The sequence below is a fragment of the Grampus griseus genome (assembly GCF_964374135.1).
Source record: "Grampus griseus genome assembly, chromosome: 8".
In the NCBI taxonomy this organism is placed as follows: Eukaryota; Metazoa; Chordata; class Mammalia; order Artiodactyla; family Delphinidae; genus Grampus; species Grampus griseus.
In genome coordinates this window covers 105,336,905-105,357,597 of record NC_139002.1, presented here as the reverse complement: position 1 = coordinate 105,357,597, position 20,693 = coordinate 105,336,905, and the positions used below count along the sequence as shown (strand labels likewise).

General features: G+C 62.8%; 2 protein-coding genes across 3 annotated transcripts; both read right to left on the bottom strand.

Annotated features, from left to right (window-relative positions):
- Positions 1 to 1,087: 1,087 nt before the first annotated feature.
- On the bottom strand, positions 1,088 to 12,956 carry TCIRG1 (T cell immune regulator 1, ATPase H+ transporting V0 subunit a3). 2 transcript variants are annotated; one of them, XM_082660893.1, is made up of 21 exons: positions 12,919 to 12,956; positions 11,849 to 11,912; positions 10,502 to 10,622; positions 10,037 to 10,115; positions 8,967 to 9,187; positions 8,793 to 8,878; positions 8,420 to 8,546; positions 8,256 to 8,338; positions 7,986 to 8,079; positions 7,619 to 7,831; positions 6,808 to 6,952; positions 4,133 to 4,272; positions 3,873 to 4,030; positions 3,707 to 3,797; positions 3,048 to 3,166; positions 2,757 to 2,970; positions 2,280 to 2,408; positions 2,089 to 2,193; positions 1,897 to 2,014; positions 1,310 to 1,487; positions 1,088 to 1,225 (listed from the first exon to the last, which is right to left on the bottom strand). In XM_082660893.1, exons 3-21 carry the CDS (start codon positions 10,616 to 10,618, stop codon positions 1,147 to 1,149), a joined length of 2,496 nt encoding a protein of 831 aa, XP_082517019.1. In that variant the 5' UTR covers positions 10,619 to 10,622; positions 11,849 to 11,912; positions 12,919 to 12,956; the 3' UTR covers positions 1,088 to 1,146. The 2 variants fall into 2 exon arrangements, with proteins under 2 accessions (XP_082517019.1, XP_082517020.1); XM_082660894.1 differs by having other exon boundaries at positions 2,286 to 2,408.
- A 2,636-nt stretch (positions 12,957 to 15,592) lies between these two features.
- On the bottom strand, positions 15,593 to 19,731 carry NDUFS8 (NADH:ubiquinone oxidoreductase core subunit S8). Its single transcript, XM_082660530.1, has 7 exons — positions 19,648 to 19,731; positions 18,638 to 18,695; positions 18,498 to 18,548; positions 17,834 to 17,923; positions 17,567 to 17,739; positions 15,863 to 15,991; positions 15,593 to 15,777 (listed from the first exon to the last, which is right to left on the bottom strand). The coding sequence occupies exons 2-7, from the start codon at positions 18,693 to 18,695 to the stop codon at positions 15,646 to 15,648; spliced, it is 633 nt and encodes a 210-aa protein (XP_082516656.1). The 5' UTR covers positions 19,648 to 19,731; the 3' UTR covers positions 15,593 to 15,645.
- Positions 19,732 to 20,693: the final 962 nt, after the last annotated feature.

Sequence of the window (20,693 nt, the reverse complement as noted above, 5' to 3'; positions counted from 1 at the left end):
CATACTGCAGCCAGACAGCCCCTCATACCCCAGCCCAGCATCTGGGGGCCCTGAGCGGGGCAGCCCCGGGCTCTGGAGGGACAGGCTCCTCCCAGCAACTGGCCAGACAGAGCCACGGTGACGGGGCCAGGTTATGGGGCCAGGCCTCCCGGCTCGCCGCGCCCAGGGCGTCTCTGCCTTCAAGGCAGCCTTTGTTCCCAGGGCCTCCAGCCGGAAGAGCCACTTGGCAGCTCCTCAGCGGGAGAAAATGAGGCCTCTGGGAAGCACTGGCTCTGCCACCCAGCTGGGGGTGGGACCCAGACCAGAGAGGCCCAAGGATGCCACCTCCCTCCCCCCAGCGGAAGGATGGCCTGGCAGCAGGACTGCCCACCAGGGAGGGATGGGGGAAGACTGTGGCCTCTGGGGAGGCAGGGCCTGGAGTCCGGCTCTGCCCTTTTCTGACCTTCGGAGCCCTGGGCAATTCTCAGGGTGCCCTGGACGAGCCTCTGCCCTTGTCTGCGGGAAGGTGGCCTTGGGTGTGACACCACTGTCCATGTGGAGTGCCGGGTCTGGCTCAGGTGTCCCAGGCTGCTCTCTGCTGCAAAGCATCTTGAGTGCCGGGGGCCAGCGCCAGCACAGGCACGTGAGAATATTGGCCAACTGGTGCCAGGCACCACCCTCCATACCCAGGGTAGCCCAGACATCATCGTACAGCCAGTTTGCATATCCCCAAGGATGGGGAGCTCACTCCCCCTGGCCCAGCCTGGGAGGACAATCTTTCTGAGCTAGAATGTACTGGAAACAGCCCTCCCTGGGCCTAGTTCTGCCCTTCACCCCAAGAGTCTGGGATCGTTGCAGATGTGCTCATGGGTCCTATCCTGACATCCTGAGGCCCCAGATCGTAGACCAGTGGCTCCCACCTCCCCCCACCCCCCCCCCCACCAACTTCAGCTGCAGAGACAGACATAAGGGAGACGGGCACAGAGGCTGGCGTGGTGTCCATCCAACCAAAAGGCTCCCGGGGCAGGACCAGCCCATGCCAGAGCCCAGGCTCCTCCACACCCAGCAGCCCCAGCCCCTGCCTCCCAGACAAGACCAAGACACGGGCCCTGGGCCTTCCCCTTTATTTCTTCCCTGCTCAGCAAGGCAAGGGCAGGGCTGTGGGCACTATTCACCCTCCACGGCGAAGGTGAAGGGGCTCAGCTTGTAGCCAGTACCCGAGTAGAACTTGTTCTGGAACTCCACCCTGGGGTGAGAAGGGAGAGCGGGTGAGGGGACGCCCCCCCGCCCCCCCCACCGTGCTGCCCACACCAGCCAGGCGGCCACTCACCAGTGCAGCCGCAGCGCGTGCAGGAAGGCCGAGAGCCCCTCCATCACCAGCAGGATGGCCACAGTCATCACGGCGAAGGCGGCGAATACGGGGACCAGCACCACAGCCGCCACACCCATCTCGCCGCCCAGGCTCAGGCCGGCTCGCATCACCATGGCCCACAGGACCTGTGACAGCTCTGCAGATGGAGGAGGGAACCGTGGGGACCACCAAGCCACCTCGGCGTCCCGAAGCCCGCCCTCCCCGTGGGCCAGCGGGGGACCTCCTCCGACGTCCCCCCTTTACAGACAGGGATACTAAGAAGCGACCAGGGCTTCCCTGGTGGCGCAGTGGTTGAGGGTCCGCCTGCCGATGCAGGGGACACAGGTTCGTGCCCCGGTCTGAGAAGATCCCACATGCCGCGGAGCGGCTGGGCCTGTGAGCCATGGCCGCTGGGCCTGCGCGTCCGGAGCCTGTGCCCCGCAACGGGAGAGGCCACAACCGTGAGAGGCCCGCATACTGCAAAAAAAAAAAAAAAAAAAAAAAAAGAAGCGACCAGAGGGGACCACGCATCCAGCAGCCGGGTATGGGAAGGAGCCGGGACTCACGGGCGTGGGCCAGGCTCAGGGCCCAAAGGCGCAGGTAGGAGGCCGTGTTGGAGATGCAGCCCAGGCAGAACTCGATGGTGTGGATGGCTTGGTGCATGAATACCTCGGACAGGACAAACTGGGGGGACAGGTGGCAGTGAGGGGCAGGTGGGGCCGGAAGCCATCCCCTACTCAGGAAGGCACCATACCCACCTCGGCCTCCGCCTGGTCCCCTGGGCATCCTGCCTTCTCCTCATCAGAGCCCTGGCTGGCCAGGGACGTGTCAGGCAGGTCCAGAAGCCCGGCTGTGTCCTTATCCTAGAGGTGGTGCAGCGGCATCACAGACCCCCAGCCCCAGATGGGGCTCACGTCCCGGACAGGACCCCACCCCCAGGCTCCCCTACCTCTACCGGCTGTTGCCTCCTCCGAGAGTGGCAGCGGCGGTGCTCCCGGTGCAGGAACAAGGGCGTGCCAAGCAGCAGGACGGGCACCATGGCCAGGGCCAGGACCACCAGCGTGGGCTGCACCACTTCCTGCAGGGGAGGAGGGGGCGATGGTCAGGGCGCCCCTGCGAGCCACCGGCCAGCTCGGGTCACGCGATTCCCCAGGGGCCCGGGGAGCCCGCAGCCCACTCCAGCCCAGGGCCCCTCACCAGGCAGGGACTTCGCCCCGTGTGGAATTCCTCTGGGCATAGAAGCCACCACCCCTGCTGGGAGCTCCCAGGGAGGCCCCCTCGACCTCCCTGTCTCACGGCCTCAGGCCTGCATCCCACTTCTCCCACGAGGATCCTGCAGCTGAGAGGCCCAGCCACCAGGGGGTCCCAGGGCGGGGTGTGAGCCCCCCACCCCCGCCGCCCCACCCCCACCCCCGCCCCAGCCTACCTGCCCGGAGAAAAGTGGCCGGTCTGTGGGGCTGCTGGAGAAGAGGAACATGTTGATGAAGTGGATGAGGATGCTGGGGGCCGAGGCCGCGCTGGCGGCCGTGACTCGCAGCCACTTGTAGGCGACCAGGAAGACGAGGTAGCCGAACAGCCCCAGCAGGAAGACCAGCTCGGGGAGGGTCTCCAGCAGCAGCCGGTGCCACTGGCCGAAGTGCCTGGGGCAGGAGGGGAGCCGGGTCACCAGGTCGCCCTGGCCCTGCCTGGCCCCCACCCCAAGGCCCCCGGTCCTCACATGTGGTTGAAGACCCCCAGGACCACCCCGAAGGTCATGTGGGTGACCCCCAGGATGACAGACATCTTCATCTTGAAGGAGTTGAGGAAGCTCAGGTGGTTGACAGCCAGGCTCCAGACCTGTGGTGGCAGGAGGGATGGGTGTCGTGAAGGGGCCTCTCCACCCGAGTCACTCCCATCGGCCTGTCTGCCCCTCCAGGGCCTCTGCACAACCCGTCACCTGCCCGACGAGGGGCAGCAGAGGGGAACAGTTAAGAGCACAGACTGGGCTGGGCAGCCTGGGCCCCAACCCCAGTTCTTCCTAGCTGGGTGACCTTGGGCGTGTAACCTCAGTTTCCTCACCTGTAAAATGGGGACAGTACTGATGTGCTCTCATGGAGCTGTCACGAGCACTAGACATCAAGTCAATTCAACAAGGGCTCAGAACGGTGCCTGCCTGGCACAGAGGGGACTACAAAAGGCTGCCCTTATTGGAACTCGCTTCTCTGCTTTTCAAGTGGCTGCAGTGCAGGCCCCCCTGCCACGCAGGCCCTGGTCTAGGGGGGCTCCTGCCTCCTGTACCCGGAACTGGGCCTGGTGCTTGGGAGGGGCTGGGCGAGCGGGGAGCCCCGGACCCGCCCTCCTGCCCGCCACCGCCTCCGACAGGCGGCCGGGACTCACCGGGTCGATGCCGAAGGGGTACGGTCCCAGGAAGACGCCGGTGACATTGGGGTCCAGGGAGAGCAGCGGCTGCTGGGCCAGGAAGGCGTCACTGTGACAAGAGCAGGCGGGCTGGTCAGGGGCCCGGGGGCCTCAGGGCTGCGGGGCGGGCACGGCCGGGCCTCACCTCCAGCCCGACTGGTTGGCCATGGCCGCCACGCTCCAGCCCGAGGGGAAGACAGCCATGGCGCAGCTGAAGCACTCGTTGTAGATGAAACCGGTGTAGACGGAGAACAGGCCCATGAGCAGGAGCAGGTAGCGGCCCTCAAAGAAGGTCCTCCAGATCTGGGGGTGCAGAGAGGTGTGGCGAGAGCCAGCCTGGGCCCCCTGCTGTGCCCGGAGCCCCCCCACTCTCCACCCCGTACCACCCACCCCGTCGCCCCTCACCTCGTTCTGCGCCGTCTTCACGGCTGGCCGGTTCTCGGCCAGCACCATGGCCAGGGCGAAGAGAAACATGAGCAGCCCGTGGCCCACGTCACCGAACATGACCGCGAAGAGAAAGGGGAAGGTGATGATGGTGTAGGGTGCTGCGGGCAGAGGGGCCACGCGGTCAGCCAGGACCCCCATCCCTGTACAGGATGCCACACAGGCTCCCCAAGCCAGGCTCCGGGGCCCCAGGAGACATGAAGGTGGTGTAGCCAGGCAGGGATGCCACACCGCCTGCCTGCACTCAAGATCCAGGCACTTACTAGCTGTGCAACCTTGGGCTAGTATCTTAACCTCTCTGAACCTCCATTCCCCATCTGCAAAATGGAGATAAAAATACCACCACTTTATAGGGCTGTTATAAATGACTTTATCCATGGACAGTACCTGGAAGACCATAAATATAATGTTAGCAGTTCTAGCTATTATTATTTATGAGAAGAGCTTAAAGCAGAAGCACAGAGAGCCCAGTGGTAGTCCTGGCTGGCACATGGCAAGTTCCAGAAGGCCGAGTTGGTCACTTAACCTCTGGGGCCTCAGCTTCCCTTTAGTAAAATGGGGACATTTTCTCATAGGTGTTAGGATTCTAACGCACATCCCAGTTATGGGTTGAATTGTGTCCCCCACCCCAGCAAAAGATATGTTGGAGTCCTAACCCCCAGTACCTTAGACAAGGACCTTCTTTGGAGATACAACCTTTACAGCTGTAACCCAGTGAAAATGAGGTCATTAGGGTGGGTCCTAATCAAATATAACTGGTGTCCCTATAAAAAGGGGGAAATTTAGACCTTAGACACATACACTGGGAGAATGCCATACGAACATGAAGACAGCTGTCTGCAAGCCAAGGAGAGAGGCCTGAACACATTCTCCCTCACAGCTCTCAGAAGGAACCAGCCCTGCCGACACCTTGATCTCAGACTTCCGGCCTCCAGAACTGAGTGACGATAAATACCTATCATTTCAGCCGCCCCATCCATGAGGCTTTGTTACAGCAGCCCTAGGAAACGAATACTCCGCAAAGCTACTGCTTTGAGAGCTGGTGGCATATTACCAACCGTGGATATCTGGTGATCAGGCCTGTTCTAACCAGACTGGCATCCGCTAACGCAGAGGGACTACGGGCAGGTGAAATGGGCTGGGGGCCCCACGTCAAGCTCCCAGATGCTGGTCCTGCAGGGTCAGCAGGCCCCAGAGGACCACGTGACCCTGGTCTCAGTCCACACGGCCCTGGATTCCATCCTCATGTGCTGCCTGTACTGCCCCGGGGATCCCAAACCCTGCCTCTTGCCCACTGGATGAGGCAGGACCCCTCCCTGGCCTCCCATAAGGGACCTCATCACGGTTCACCCTCACACCCATTCTTTGGGCTCACACAGAGATGCACTGCAGCCCCTACCCCGTGACACGGGGGATGCTGGGCCACTGGCCACACCGCAGCCAGCCTTCTGCAGGGAGGGTGGTATCTGGAGGGAGAAGAACCTGGCGGATGACAGGCCAGGTCCCACAGGCCTCAGGAAGGAGGAGGGGGCCAGGAAGGGAGGAAAGCCAGTGCCTGCTGCCCTCGGGACGGGCACTGGCAAACGGGAGGGGGCTGCCACCACCCAGCTCCAGCCTGTTGGAGGTGGGCCATGTCGCCAAATCTCTCACTTTTCGCCAGTCTTGAGAAAATGCAGACTTTTGCGAAAACTCCCACTTTAAACCCTGGCACCCGCAGCAGACACTGAGGCTCTGCCCAGGCGGCCGCAGCTCCCTTGGCAGCTCTGTGCAACCCTCTGCCCAGTGGGCCACTTAGAGAGCAGCAGCCTCGCCAGGCCAGTGAGCACCCAGGTGGACGTGCCTGGAGCTGACGGCCTCACTGCCCACCCGCGAGGGCTGGCAGACGACTGAGGGCGCTGGGTTTGAAAGCCCTGCTCATCAGCCTTGAGGTGGACACACCATAGTGTCCTTCATGCTCTAGAGCTCCCTGCAGGCTCAGGCTGAGGCTGGGCTTCACCTGAGACTGGCCCTACTCAGCTCTCCCCTTCCTGCCTGCTTCCCCGTCCCCTAAGGTCCCTTACTGGTTTCTCCCAGGAACACCTCTCTTAATACGCCACTTGCATCAGAGACCCCATCTCAGGGTCTGCTTCTGGGAGAACCTGACCTGGGGCTGCACCCAATTCAAACCTTTCAACGTGGCCAGACAACGTGGCCAAGCAAAACACGTCTGCAGACTGATGCTGGCCTCGTGGACCACTGGTTTGCAGCCTTTGGCGACCATTAATCTTCCCAACACCGCTCAGGTATGTACCATCAACCCCATTTTATAGATGAGGAAACTGAGGCTCAGAGAAGCTAAGAAACTCATCAAAGTAAGTGAGTAGGACCTCCAACCTGGTCCATTCCTACTGCAAAGCTGCTATCCTTTGCACAACTCTGCCGGTTCCCCTGTTAGCTTAACAGCAGGGCAGTGGGGGTGTCTGCGGGGGATAAACGTGAAGTGCCTCCACTGGGCCCCCAAGAACATGACCAGGAGTGCGCCCCTCACCTCAGGAGGGCGGGACAGGCCCAGGTGGCGACGCAGCCCTCCCATGCTTCCACCCAGGGCAGCAGCTGAGCCTCCCGAAGGCCGGGGCTGGGGACGTGGTGCCTCTCACCGGGGTTGACCTCCTGGTAGCGGCCCACACCATAGGCGTCCACGATGCCCTGGAAGCTGGCCGTGAAGCGGTTGGTACGGATGAGTGTGGGGGGCATGTCCCGGCAGGGGATGCGGTGAACCACGGCGCTCACACCCGCCTCGCTCTGGGGCACCCGGCAGGCAGACAGACAGACAAGACTGATGGCAGGGGCCTTCAGGGACGCTCGGACCCTCCAGCCACGGCCAGCTAGAGATGGAGAACACTGTGGGGACTCGCTGGGTGGGAGCCAGGGGACCCAGGGCAGCCCCTCCTCTCCCTGTGAAATAGCATGACCAGCCCCACCTGCCCCAGTTCAGGGGGATTCAGGGAGGGCCAGAGATTGGCCCAAAAGTCACTCGGGAAACAGAAGCGTGCTTCTTCCCATCCAGGTGGCCCAGGAGAGGGAGCCCCATGGCCACAGGTGAGCACCTAGCACGGCGACCCCTGGAAGCAGGGTCAGCAACCCCATTTCACAGATGAGCCCAAGGCTCCCTCCAGTTGGCCCAAGGTCACAGGGCCAGTACCTGCAGAGCCTGGATTTGAACCCGGTTTCTAACTGAACACCCAGTGCAGCTTCCAGGGTGTGACGGCCCATCCCAGGGCCTCTGGGAAGTCGGGGCAGGAAGAGGGCTTGCTGGGCCAGGGCCATCACGGTGGACTCCCTGGAGGAGGATGAGCCCCGGCAAAGGCACGGCGCTGATGGCACCGGGAATGGGAGATGTGTTGTGTGGAGGAAACCAGCCCCTGCCTGGCAGTAGGGGAGGGCGGGAGACCACCCCCCCATGCTCACCGAGCTGCCCTGCAGCGCCTGCTGCAGGGTGGGCAGGTCGCGCGTGGCACACCAGGCCTCGGCGATGAGGCACTTGTGCGTGGTGCTCACGCTGCACTGGTTGAGGGCCAGGTACACGGCCTTCATCTTGCGGATCTGCACCTGCCAGGGCGGCAACAGTCTCTGCACCCGGCCCAGCACCTGGCTCAGGAAGTGCTCCGTCTCACCCAGGACCTGCGACCAGAGCAGGGGGTCAGGAGGAGTGGCAGGGGGAGGAGGGGCGGGGAGGGGGAGGGGTGTCAGGAGGGGAGGGGCGGGGAGGGGGAGGGGTGTCAGGAGGGGAGGGGCGGGGGGAAGGCAGGGCTACAGCCAGGCCACGGGCGCCCACCTCCTGCAGCTCTTGGCTCTGCTGCTGCAGCTGCTGCAGGGCTGCGCGGCGGGCCTCTTCCTGCTCCACAAATGGGAAGACGTGGCAGTGGAAGCTGGCAGGGAGGAGGGGGGAGGTGAGGTGGGCACAGGGTCCAGGGCTTGCAGAGGCTGAGTCGAAAGGGAGCCCACAGGGCAGTGTGGCAGACAGAGCGGGCTCGGTGGAGGTGACACGCAGGGGCCCGGGCACGAGGGCAGCGGGGGGCCAGCCCCCCACCCGACGGGGGCTCACCAGTCAGTGATCTTGCGAATCTTCTGCCCGATCTGCTCTCCCCAGTAGGAGATGAGGAAGGTCACCCACGTCGCAGGCTCACCCTGCCGGAGCGGGGCGCACATCACCCTGCAGTCCCGGCTCCACCCAGCACGCACCCCAGCCTGCGCGCCCGGGCCGCTCACCGTCACGGGCCCCTCCAGCGGCTGCTCCACGTCCCTGAAGCTGGCGATGAGGAAGCCGTGGCAGGCCCTCCAGAGCAGGCGCTCCAGGGCGGCGGCCTTGTGGGGCTCCACGGCACCTGCTACGAAGCTGCAAGGACGGGCGGGGCTGGGCAGGGGCTGCTCCAGCCTCTCCCCGCCTCACCCGGGCCAGGCACACTGCCCCCGTCCGCACAGAGGAGGCAGGAGCCCGCCAGGCAGGGCCAGAAGAGACCCCCAGGGGCAAAGGGAAGTCCAGGCCTGAGGGCGGCTGCACGAGGGCCCTGGACAAGAGGTCCGAGCTGGCCGGCCTCACCCTGCACCAACCAGAAAGCGAGCGAAGCGGCCCCTCACTTACTTGACCCTCAGGTCCTGGTGCGGCCCCCCGGGGGACTGCAGCAGGGGTGCTCTTTCCAGGGGCCCATCTGTGTGGCTGGCTGCCAACTAGGAGCCGAGAGGCGCCATGAGTCCCGGCCCAGGTGGGGTCTGGGGCCCCCGCCCCTCCCCACGCCCTGCCCGGGCCGGAGCTGACCGAGGGGCCATGGCCCTGGCCCAGTACAGCCGAGTGGAGCTGCAGCTGGTGGAGCTGGGCCCGCAGGGCCTGCCGGTTGCCCCGCACGTCCCGGAGCTCCTGTTCTAGGCGATCCGTCTCCTCCTGGATGTGCAGAAGGTCGCGGGGCAAGGGCGCCGGCAGCGCCCCCTCAGGCAGAGGCAGCGTCAGCCCAGCCTGCCGTACCTCCTCCTGCAGGAAGGCTGGGTGCAGAGGGACGGGCATCGGGGAGCCGGCTCAGGAGCCACCACCAGCCAATGGCCACTATTAGCCAAGGGATGGCTAACATCTAGGGAATTCCAACTGCCACCCCAAACTCTGCTGGCCACCAGCTAACTGATTCACTGAGTCTGAGACCCCGGAAAAACCTCAGGCTAAACCTCCATCCCTGCAGGTCTTCTCCGCCTCCCCCCGCCCTGGGGCTCTTCTGGGCTGCTCTCCGTCCCCAGCCCCTGGCCTGGGTCCCATAGCGGTCTTCGGGCAGGTGGCCCTAGCACTGCAGGGGATGAGAGCTTGCATGGAGGCCCACAGGGTACCTGCCTGATGACTTAAAACCTATCAGTCAATCTAACCATTAAACAGACATGCTCTATCCTCCCACCTTGCAGGACCCTCCTAAGAGGCGTTTCCAGAATAGAACCCAGGGCAGGGGTCCCTCTTGCCCAGGGCCAAGCAGCTGCTCCTTGGGGGCACCTGACCCAGGATCCTGGCCTCTGCCCATCCCAGTCCATCTGCAGCAGAAAAAGTTCTGTCCATGCTTCTCTCCTGCTTAGGAACCTATGGGTGGCTCCTGGCGCCCAGAGGGTGAAGTCCCGAGCCCTCATTCGGTATTCAAGGCCTCTTCCAAACCGGGCCTGGCCTGGACCCTCTGCTCAGCTCACCCAAGAACACCCCAAAGATCCCAGCTGCCCCGTCCTGGCTCTGCAGGGCCTGGCCCGGACCTCCCTTCTCTGCCGTCCGCCTGGGCAACTCGGACTCTTCCTTTCAGACCAAGCTTGACTGGCGCCTCCTCCAGGAAGTGTGCCTGGGGTGTGGGCCCAGGGCCAACTCACCGAAGGTCTTCTCCAGCTCTTCACAGCGACGAACATCTACCACGAAACGTCTCTGGAAGGCACTCACCGAGGCATTGAGCTGTGGTTGCCAAACGGAGGGATCAGTTTTCCAGGCAGAGGGCCAAGGAGGTCCCCCCACCAGGGCCCAGGCCCGGCTCTCCTCAGGCCATAGCTGCCTCCCCCAGAAAGGTGCTGAGTATACTGTGACCCTCCAGATGCCCAGCTGAAGACACACCAGACCCCATGTGGCCTGGGAAGGGTGAGGCAGGGCCCAGGAGGCCTGGCTGAACCCAGGCTGGCACAGGGCGGTCTCAGCCACGAGTAAAGCCGGCCTGAGAGCAAAGTATATATGGCAGAGGTTGCCGGGATTCAAGCAGGGCCGGGGGTCAGTCTGGGGGAGATGGTCCACCGTATGGGACACCCAAGAACGAGGCCTCCCCTCACGCCCACCCCAGCCCCACTCACGTCTCTGAACTCCACAAGGCCCAGCTCCCCAAGCTGGCTCACGCAGGCGTAGGCAGCAGCTGTGGGCAGGAAGAGCTGGACGAGCGCCACCTCCTCACTCCGGAACATGGAGCCCATGGTCCTGTGGGGCCGACAGGGGTGGGAGCTCAGGCGGGTGGGGTCCCAGGCAGTTCCCCACCAGGTGTGAATTCTGGGTTCACATGATCCTGCAAGGTCCCGCTACCACCCCTATCTGACAGATGGGGAGACTGAGGCCCAGGATGGCTTAGCGGGGTGCTGAGGTCACACAGGAAGTAAGCGGCGAGCTGACCTTAGAGCCGGACCCACAGTCCAACGTCAAGCTCCTTCCCAGCTGGCTCTGCCCCGTCTGAGACCCCTACCCCCCACCCCTAGTGGCTCCTGGGGACACTGGCTCTTCTCACACCTGGCCCCTGCTTCTGCTGTCCCCCCTCTGTGACCTGCCCTCACCCGAGATCCTACACATCCTCGGGGCCCCAGGCCAAGGGCCACCTCCAGCGCCGGCCACCTGACTGCCCTCGCCTTTCTACCCTGGGGAGCAACCTTGACAGGAACAGCAGGGCTGTGGTCCGCCCCATCCCCACAGGCAGCCAGGGCCCTCCTCCCTCCCTGCCGGTCTGTGGGCGCTGAGGGGTGGGGGCCTCCTCTGGGACTCAGGAAGGGTAGAGAGGACAGGCAGAGGGCGCTGAGGAAGCGGGACCTTCCCCTGAAGCCCGGGCTGTCCGGCAGCAGCCGAGCTGGTAGGGGCTGAGGGAGGAGCCCTCCAGGTGTCGAAACCAACAAAAGTGAAACTGTGGAAACTGAAATGGGCAGGAAGGGCCTGGCCGGGCCTTTGCTTAATCGCCGCCCGCAGGGCAGGGGGAGCGCCAGGGTAGCCTCCCTGGGCCCTGTAGACGCCCAGCCCACAAGCCAGGGCTCCATGGCCACTGCCCTTGGGGCCCAGGGCCGGCCCCTGCCCCTCTGTGGGACTCAGTTTCCTTAGCTCGCAAATTGAGCGGGGGAGGGGAGGGGACAGGAACAGGCCAGAGCCCCGCTGAGAGGGTGAACATCTGACACCCTGCCAGTGCTGTCTGGGCTGGGCTGGGGCCTGCCTAGTTGGTCACTTCCTCTCCTGGGTCTGGTTTACTTAAATGTAAAAGAAAAAAAAAAAAAAGGAAAAGCAGCCCCTTCCCCAGCCCCGGGAGAATACAAGAGAGAATGGGGAGAGACAGCTGCGGGCTGTGGAAGCAGCAGGCCCTGAACAGGGAAGGGTGGGCAAGAGGGCCAGGGACCAAGGCTCTGAGCCCTACCAAGCTGTGATTACTGTGTGTTCTCTGGGGAGTCTCTCACCCTCTCTGGGCCTCCACTTCCTCTTTGGGTGAATGGGACTTGGCCACCCCGCCAGAGACAGGACCTAGGTGGGGAGATAAAAATAACAAGGGCCCCCATGTAACTCCCTCGCCCGCAATACCTCATTTAAATCTAACAGCAATCCTTGGGGGAGGGGGCACTGTAGCCCTGTTTTATAGACGGGTCAGCAGGGGACGGAGCCAGGCAGGAGCCAGGCCCTGGGGCTGCAGGTTTGGAAGTCCCAGCCCACAGTATGCGCTCAGGGAAGGGCTGTTCTCTGCCCCAGGTACCCCAAAAGGCTGGGCTGGCCAAAGGGGGGTTGTAGGGAGCTAGGTCTGGGGATCCAGGCAGGGCAGCAGCCCTGCGGCCTGGGCACGTCCCTTGGATGGGACAAGCCATGGTGAGCACAGGGGTGCAGAGACCTGGGCAGATCCCTCCCCTGGCATTTCAGGCCTCCACTGTCTCATCCCCTCCCCCTCATCCTCCCTGACCCCTTCCTGAGCCAGGGGCCACCCAGAGACATTTACAGAACAAATGAAGGTGCCTCCACCCTTCAGGGTCCAGGCTCTAGTCACTCTGTGCCCCTCTCCTCCTGCTCCCTTGGGAGGCTGGAGGCTTAAAGCCAACTCCTCCAGAAAACCACCAGATCGCTCCTCTGAGCCCCTGGCCCGCCACGACGAGCTGGGCTGGAGACGAGGGTCTGCGTGCGCTCTCTTCTAGCTCCGCCTCTTCCTAGTTGGGTGGGCCTCAGTTTCCTCATCTGTAGAATGGGTCCCTCCCTGCCAGGAAGATGCAGCAGAGAAAGCTCTGAGCACCACCTAGCCCGGCACAGCTGAGCTCAATACTACTTGTTTGTTATAGACTGTTAACACCCCCATTCTCCTCTTCTTTCTCCTCTTTCGCCTCTGTGGCCCCCGGCAACGGCTGACACCCGCGGGCCGGACGATTGAGCTGCCTCTACTGACCCAGCTGGGTTGGGGCGCCACGACACCCTCCGCTTCCCAGGGCAGTGGGAAGCGAGGGTGGTAGGCAGAACTGGGGTCTCTGCAGCCCCCGTCTGGGGCACTTACCCCCGGGTCGGCTGCACGCGGCGCTGCTCTGCGCAGCTCTGCACTCCCAGCTCTGAGATCCCCGCCGCGGCGCCCACGCAACTCACTTTCCGCGGCGGGCGGGGCCGGGAGGGGCGGAGCCATGGAAGCTCCGCCCCTGGCCCGCCCCGAACCCCCACCCGGAGTCCTGGGAGCTGGAGCGCGGGTCGGAGGCAGGCCCTGGGCTAGGATTGCCTGGCGGCCTCGCTTCCTCGCTCCAGGCTGGGAGACCATTCGGAGCTTTGGGCCGCCTAATACGGGCGAGGAGGCCCGGAGGCTGGAGCAGACACTGACCAGCACCAACCGCGCACATCTACGTGGCCGGGACGTGGGGAGATGCCCAGCCTAGGCCCAGCTCCGGGGCTACCCACCATCTAGAGGGCTCACTGGGCTGATTAGACCCCAATACGCTCAGGCCTGGGGCCCAACACCTACGTGTCCCCACCTCTAGGACCCCCTCCCCCTTGCGTGAGGCCGCACGCAATTACACAGGTCCTTATAGCTTCCTGCTTCTGACCACCACCTTGGACTCCAGGTCCAGTGGTCTGGGCCTTTGGGCAGGTGGCTGCCCTTCTCTGGGCCTCTTTCCTCAATGGCAGCAGGACACCAAGGGCCAGGGCCTGGGACCCGCACCCAGCAGGCACTGGGCAATGCTCTGCCCTGGCTGTCACTCCTCCTGTGGCTGGATGTGTCCCCATGACCTTGCTGCTACTGAGCTCCGTGCAGTTTGTCCTATCGCAGCACCCACAACCTGGGGCTCACGACTGTCCAGCTGCCTGCACTTTGGACAGGCCAAGCCTGCACCCGCTGGGGCCCCTCAGGGCAAGGGCCTGTGAGAGGTGGGGGGAGGGTGGACAAACGGAGCCCCAGAGCTGGGCGCTGGCAACTGAGTCACAGCCAAGGCTAGTGTCTTCAGCAAAGTGGGAGACACTTTCTGGGGCACGGAGGGGCTACTTTCAAGGAGTAACCTCGACACAACCAGAGTACCAGTGGGGGCCTCGGGTCGATACTTCCTGCTCAGGGCAAACTGGAACTCTATCATGTTACAAAATGGCGTTAGAGCTGCACTCTGACCCAGCAGTAAGGGAGAGAATCAAGTCAGGAGCTGGATACACTCATCCATTTTATTTTATTTTTTTTTGGCTGTCCTGCATGGCATGGGCAATCTTAGTTCCCCAACCAGGGATTGAACCCACAGCCCCTGCACTGGAAGTGTGGAGTCTTAACCACTGGACCGCCAGGGAAGTCCCTAGACTCATCCACTTTAAATGAAAGTATTCTATTTACCTGCGTACAGATGGAGGCTCCATGTCAAGCGTCTAGTGCTGGTTATGTGTGGGAAAAGCAAAATTAGAGGCGATTTAGGATTTTCAAGCCTGCCTCTTACAACTGGCCTTGTTTTTGGAGAGCTCCTGCCCCCAGCAGCCAGCAGGACTAGTGGTGCTGGACTCGTGGACACTCCCCGGGCTCAAGTCTTCCTTCCTGGTCCTGCACTTCTCACCTCTGTGCCATTTTGTGGGTTCAAAGGACCCCAGAACCTTGGCCAGTGGTGGGGCCCACACAAGTCCTGGGCCACTTCTGCATCAGGAGATGGCCCATCCTGGCCTGGTAAGTAGGTCCAGGTGTCAGCAGGGGATCTGAGAAAAGGGGCTTCCTGGTAATGAGCTGGGTAATCTGGGTTTCTTTGCTGCAGGCCTTCTCAGAGCCTTGAATGTGCTATCATGCAGTGCCTGTCCCAGAGGGGAGAGGCACTTGGGGCATTTCCCACACTTACTGGACCCTAGAACACCCTTCCAAGAAGCATCTTGGGAGATCAGTGTTTTGTAAAAAGCACTTTTGGAAATAATGGAGAAAGGGAACTCCGAGATCTCTCAGGCCCGAATTAGTTTTTTCATCAGATGTGTGCTGTGTGATCCTGAGCAAGACACTTCGCCCCTCTGAGCCAGTTTCCTCATTGCTGAGAATGAATTGAAATCCTCTCACACCTCTTAGCACCAAGTTAGAGGGGGCTGTTTTTGGCGACTCTGCTGCCACTGGGCTTGCGTGTGGCCCCAGAAGGAACCATGTCACTTGGCAGGGACTGCAAAGCAGGAAGTCCTGAGCGGCAGAAGCCATGCCAGCAGCCTGGTCTGGGGAAGCTGGGGAGAAAAGCGGATGTGGCTGGAGGAGAGGCAGAGCCAGCTCACAGGCAGCAGGGCCTGGGTCACCCCCTCGTGACTGTCATCCCCCCCCCCCAGAGCAGCCTTCCCCTGCCTCCCAGCAAGGATGCTCTGGCCTTTCCAAGTTCCTGCTCTTGATGTATTTCTGCCTGTGGCCTTGCGAGAGGCTCTAGGTCCTTAGGGTCTCAGCTGTGGGTGGCCCTCAGGAGAGGACAGGCCCCAGCCCCACCCCTTGGGCACACAGGATTATGGGAACAGTGGACCTGGGCCGACCTCCAGCCTGCGGAGCCTTGGGGAACATGCCCAGGAAGATGTGTGGGCCACACACTGCCGCGGGCCCGGGCCCAGCCACGGGGAGGGCCTGGCAGGTCCCACAGAGTCGCACAGGAGGGCGACTCTGTCCGAGGACCTGGTCCAATGGAGGAAGCCACAGGCCGTGGTCAGGCCGCAGACGGTCTCGGCCTGGACGGCGGACTGATGACAGAGGCGGTGGGGAGGTCAGAGCTCTTTTATTGGGCAGAAGGGGACCTCGGGCCAGCCGGCGGGCCGGTCACCGGTAGAGGTAGTCGGCCTGGATGTTGGCGGCGATCTCGGCCTCCCACTTGTCCCCGTTGTTGAGCAGCTTCTCCTTGTTGTAGAGCAGCTCCTCGTGCGTCTCCGTGGAGAACTCGAAGTTGGGGCCCTACGAGCGGGGGAGCAGGCGCAGCCACGTCAGGCCCCTCCAAGGAGCTTCCGCCCCGGCCTCCCCCGCCGCGGGGCCTGCTCACCTCAACGATGGCGTCCACAGGGCAGGCCTCCTGGCAGAAGCCGCAGTAGATACACTTGGTCATGTCGATGTCGTAACGTGTGGTCCGGCGGCTGCCATCGGCCCGAGGCTCAGCCTCAATGGTGATGGCCTGGGGGGTGGCACAGGGTACTGTCACCTGCCAGCCACGCTGGCCCCAGGCACAGGATCCAGCCCCCGCCACGGCTCATTCCCACTCCTGCGGGACTGGCCCCCCGGGGCCTACAGAGCGGACCCTCTGTCATCCACTCTCGGCCCGCATGTACCTTTCCTGACCCCTCTCCTAACAGGCCGCCCGGCGCGGCTGTGACGTCGGCCTCTGAGCGCTTGCCCTAGCTGACATTCTCTTGTTTGTTAACGGCCAGCACCTCCTCCCTGAGAACGTGAGTCCCACAAGGAGAGGGCCGTTGCCTGCCTTGTTCACCATAGCACCTGCAGACCCAAGGGGTCCCACCCGGTAAAAAAATGCCCCATTACTGTCGGTTGCATGTTGAACAACCTTCCCAATTACATCTAGTTATCCCCATTTAATGGATGAGAAAACTGAGGCTCAGAGAGGTTGAGGGGTTTCCCAAAGCCACACAGTACGTGAGGGGCAGAGCCCAGACTCAAACACAGGTCCTTAACTCTCACTTCCTGGGTGCACACTTGCACCAGCTGGGGGAAGGGGTGGCCTGGGGCCTCCCACAGCTGGGAGGACCTTCAAAGGGATGTGGCAAAGGCCCTCAGATGTCCCCAGGAGTGTAATGCCCACCACTCATAGTGGGACCTTTGGCTATTAGCCTCATCTCTTTGTGCCTCCGTTTCCTCATCTATAAAAATGGGGATAATAATCTCTACCTCCTAGAGTTGTTGCAGAGATGAGTCATGAGTTTGGCTCAGTGCCTGGTCCACAGCCGGCACTCACTGTCTGGATGCCACCACTGTTATTATTTTTTCGGGGCTCTCCTACGTGCTCCAGGTCGGTGGCTAGACTGGGGACAGCAAGGCCACAACTCGTGGCCTGCAGGACCTGGGAGTGGTCCAGGAAATGAGGCAGGTTGTGGACAGCAGCCATCCGGAGTCACAGAGATGTGGCCTGGAGCGGCCGCCGGGAGGGGGTCGCTGTGTGGACCGTGAGGACCCCTGAGCCTGCTGGGCTCCTGCCGGGCACATCCGCCAGCCCAAGAGCCCCAGCTGTGTCTGTCTGTTTCTGCACTAACAGTCCGTGTGGGACCCTCCGACAGAACCAGATGCCAGGGGCTCAAAGGAGCAGCAACCAGGGGCAGCGAGGGCCTCGGCTGTGGCACACGTGTCCCTAGGTCCGGTCCTGTGGTAGGCACACAGGCAGCGCTCCTGAAACGGCTGCTGCATCCGGGTAAAAGTGGAGACCCTCAGGTGCCGCCTCGTGGCTCGAGGCCTGGGTTTCATGCCCCCGACCAGACCCCCAAGGGCAGGACCCACGTGTGTCACGTGGCCTGCTCAGGGCTGGAAGTTTCCCTCCCCTGACTCACTGCCTCTGAGTCGGCTCCCATTCACGGGAGGAAGAGGCTCAGATCGGGAAAGGGACTTTCTGAGGACACCCACCCGGCAGGGGGCCCAGAGTTCGGGCCCAGGGCTGCCCGCTTCACTCTCTCTGCAGCAGGCTGTGGCCTCCCTCTCCCAGCGGCAGCGGCCGGGGGGCGGTCAGTTGGGGTCAGGGGCTCACCTGGGCTGGGCAGACGGCCTCGCAGAGCTTGCAGGCGATGCAGCGCTCCTCCCCGGACGGGTACCGGCGCAGCGCATGCTCGCCACGGAAGCGCGGGCTCAGTGGGCCCTTCTCAAATGGGTAGTTGATGGTGGCTGGCTCTCGGAACAGGTAGCTCAGGGTCATGCCCAGGCCTGGGGGCGGCACAGGCACGGTGGGAGGGGGCCCTCCTCCCTAACACATCTGTGCCCCCGACCAGCCGGCCTCCCCCCTCCCCCCAGGGCCCACCTCGGATGAGCTCGGTCCACAGCAGGGTCTGAGCTGCCCGGTCGGTCACCGACTTCATGTCCATTGAGGGCTCCCGCATGTTCACATATTCTGCAGGGGAGGAGGGCAGAGAGGCCGTGGCAGCAGGCCTCACACAGGCCCTCCCCAAGGACTCCAGCTCAGGGAGACGAGGCCTGGCCTCCTTCTAGGTGCAACAGCTGGGCCCCCCAGGGGTTTGTTCATTCACCAAACCTCCCCCGCCTCAGTGAGCACCCTCGAGGCCAGCCTCAGGCCCTGGGCAGTCCTCGCCAGCTTCTCCCTGTGCCTGTGTGGCCATCCAAGCCAGGAGTTGATGGGGGTTGGAAGGGGCTTGGGTACTGGGGTCCTGATGAAGAGGCACAGCTCCCAGGGCTCACACCTGGCAGCTCCCTCCTTGTCCTACACGGGGAAGGTCTGAGATCACACGGTGTAGCCACATGGAAGGCCCTCCACCCCCTGCAATGACAGACCCGGCCCCCAAGAATCATATTCAATCTTGATCACCATCCTCTTTATACAGAGTGGAAACTGAGGCTCCGAGAGGGCGAGCCCCCAGCAAAGCCAGGACCAGAACACAGGCCTTCTCCCCTGCCTCTGGCAGGACGATGATCAGAAAGCCTGAGGCTTGCGGCGCCCCGGGACTCACTGTAGGTGGCTGCCACTGTGCTTCTGTGGAGGCTCCGGCCACTGGGATACCCTGCAAGGATAGGGGTTACGCTGTGCAGATGCGACCTCATGCTAGGAGGCTGGGCCCCTCACACCCAGGAAAGGCTCCCTTGGTCCTACCTGCACGTGCGGCCTGGGCCAGGGCCCGAAGCAGCATGGGCGTGGTCAGGCAGCGCATCTGTGGGCAAGAAGTGAGGCATAGGTGGGTCTCAGACAGACATGGTTCCCCACCCCCACCCCCGGGAACCCTAGCATTGCAGGAGCCTTGACCCTTGACCCCAGTGCCACTGTGTCAGCTTGTCCCTGCTCACCCCCATTCCTGTCAGAGGCACAGACGGGCTTCCTGTTCCCAGGTGCAGCCCCTCCCGGCCTCCAACCTGACCCAGGTTAACACTGCCACCTGCCACCGGCGTTTATTCAGAGCTCACCGTGCCAGGCACTGTGCTAAGGGTCACACGCACTGTCACTTTGTCCACATGATGACCTCAGAGGGAGGCACAGATGAGAAGCCACAGCTCAGTCGTGTTAAGTGACTTGCCCAAAGTCACACACTGAGGGGGTGGGACCAGGATGTGAACCCAGGCCAGACCCCTCCCTTTACACCCCCAGCCCTCCCCTAATGAACCTTTTAAAGGCTTAAATAACCCTCAAGATCAAATTCCTCTCCCCAGCATCAAGGTCCTTCTGGAACTGTCTCCCAGCCTGCCAAGTGACCTTGGGTTTTCTCACTTGTGAAATGGGAGGTCACGAGAATGGAGGAGGCTCGAAGATGCCAAGGGTTTAGCCCAGAGCCTGGCACTTAGCCGAGGCCAAAAGTGCCCCTCTCGTGACCTGTGACCTCTAGTGGGACCATTTCTTTTGACCGCTGACTTCAGTGCCAGGCACCCAACCCGGCTCCTTCCCCGCCCTTCCTCATGACCTCTGACCCGACGGGCGCAGGAGGTGCATATGCGCCCTGACGGTGCCGGTTTCCCGCCCGCTGCACGCTCAAGGACACAGAGGCCGCGGGTTCTGAGCGGGCCGAGATAAAGCCCGGGAGCGGAGCCGGCGGAGCCAACGGGGGCCGCACACTCGACCCCGATGCCGCGCTGCCCAGGCTGGGCCTTAACACCTGAGCCCCGAACACCCACCTTGAATCGCTGCCTCTCCTTCCAGGGCCGAGGGGCCTGTCCGTCGAGAGGCGGAGCCTACATCCTGGGATGCTGCCATTGGGCGTGGACTCTTCGTGGTGTGGTCTGATTGGCTGGTGGCGCAGCCGAAAGAGGCGGGATCGAAAAAGTCTTTTCTCCGATTGGCTAGGGGAGCAGGCAGGGGCTTGAAGTGGTGTAGAGCGCCGCCGGGTTGGGTGCGAGAAACTAGTGAGCCGGGACTCCCGAGCTCTTGGAGGCGGGACATCCGAGGCGTGGTTTAAGGTTGCTGCTCCTGTCGGACCCGGCGCCCTGGGCTGGAGGACACCCGCTCGCCCTCGGCGGGGCGTGTATGATAACGGTGATGAGAATCGTAGCCTGTGGTGATTCCTCGCGGGAGCCATGCCTACTCTATGCTAAACCTTCATCCTGGCGTCTTCATATAATCCCCCCGGCAGCCCTGTGGGGAGGAACGATTAATTTCGCTTTACAGATGGGGAAACTGAGGCACGGACTTGTGTAGTAACTTGGCCTAAGCCTTAGATCTGCGAAGTGCGGCCGCCTGAGCCACTCCTGGATCTGTATGACCCGGGAGCCCCGTCCCTCAACAGCCCCCAAACCCGTGTTTCCTCCCAGTGAATTGTGTGGCAGAGGGACCCGGGAGGCTGCGGACACTGAGAAAGCCCCTGAGGCCGCCTGTGTGTTGGGGGGAGTGGAAGGTGGTCAGGGAGGGCTTCCTGGAGGAGATGATATCCAAGTAGAGCGCAAGGAGGAGTCGAGCAGAACCAGAAGGGCCAGAGAGCATGCCCAGCTTCTGTGCGGAGGTCCACCAGAGAAGGAGGACACATCCAGTGCGTTAGAAGAGGGCAAGGATGGGTTGGCGGTGGGGGGTGGGGGGGGAGCGTGTACAGGGCTGTGCAGAGCCTCCCAAGGATTGTTATGGGTCCAGACTTGTGAGCCAGGGGCACCACTGAAGGGGTTCAGGCTGAGGGCTAGTATGGTCCAGTGGGCTTTGGGAAGATCTCTGAGGAGAAGGGCTGGGCCCCGGG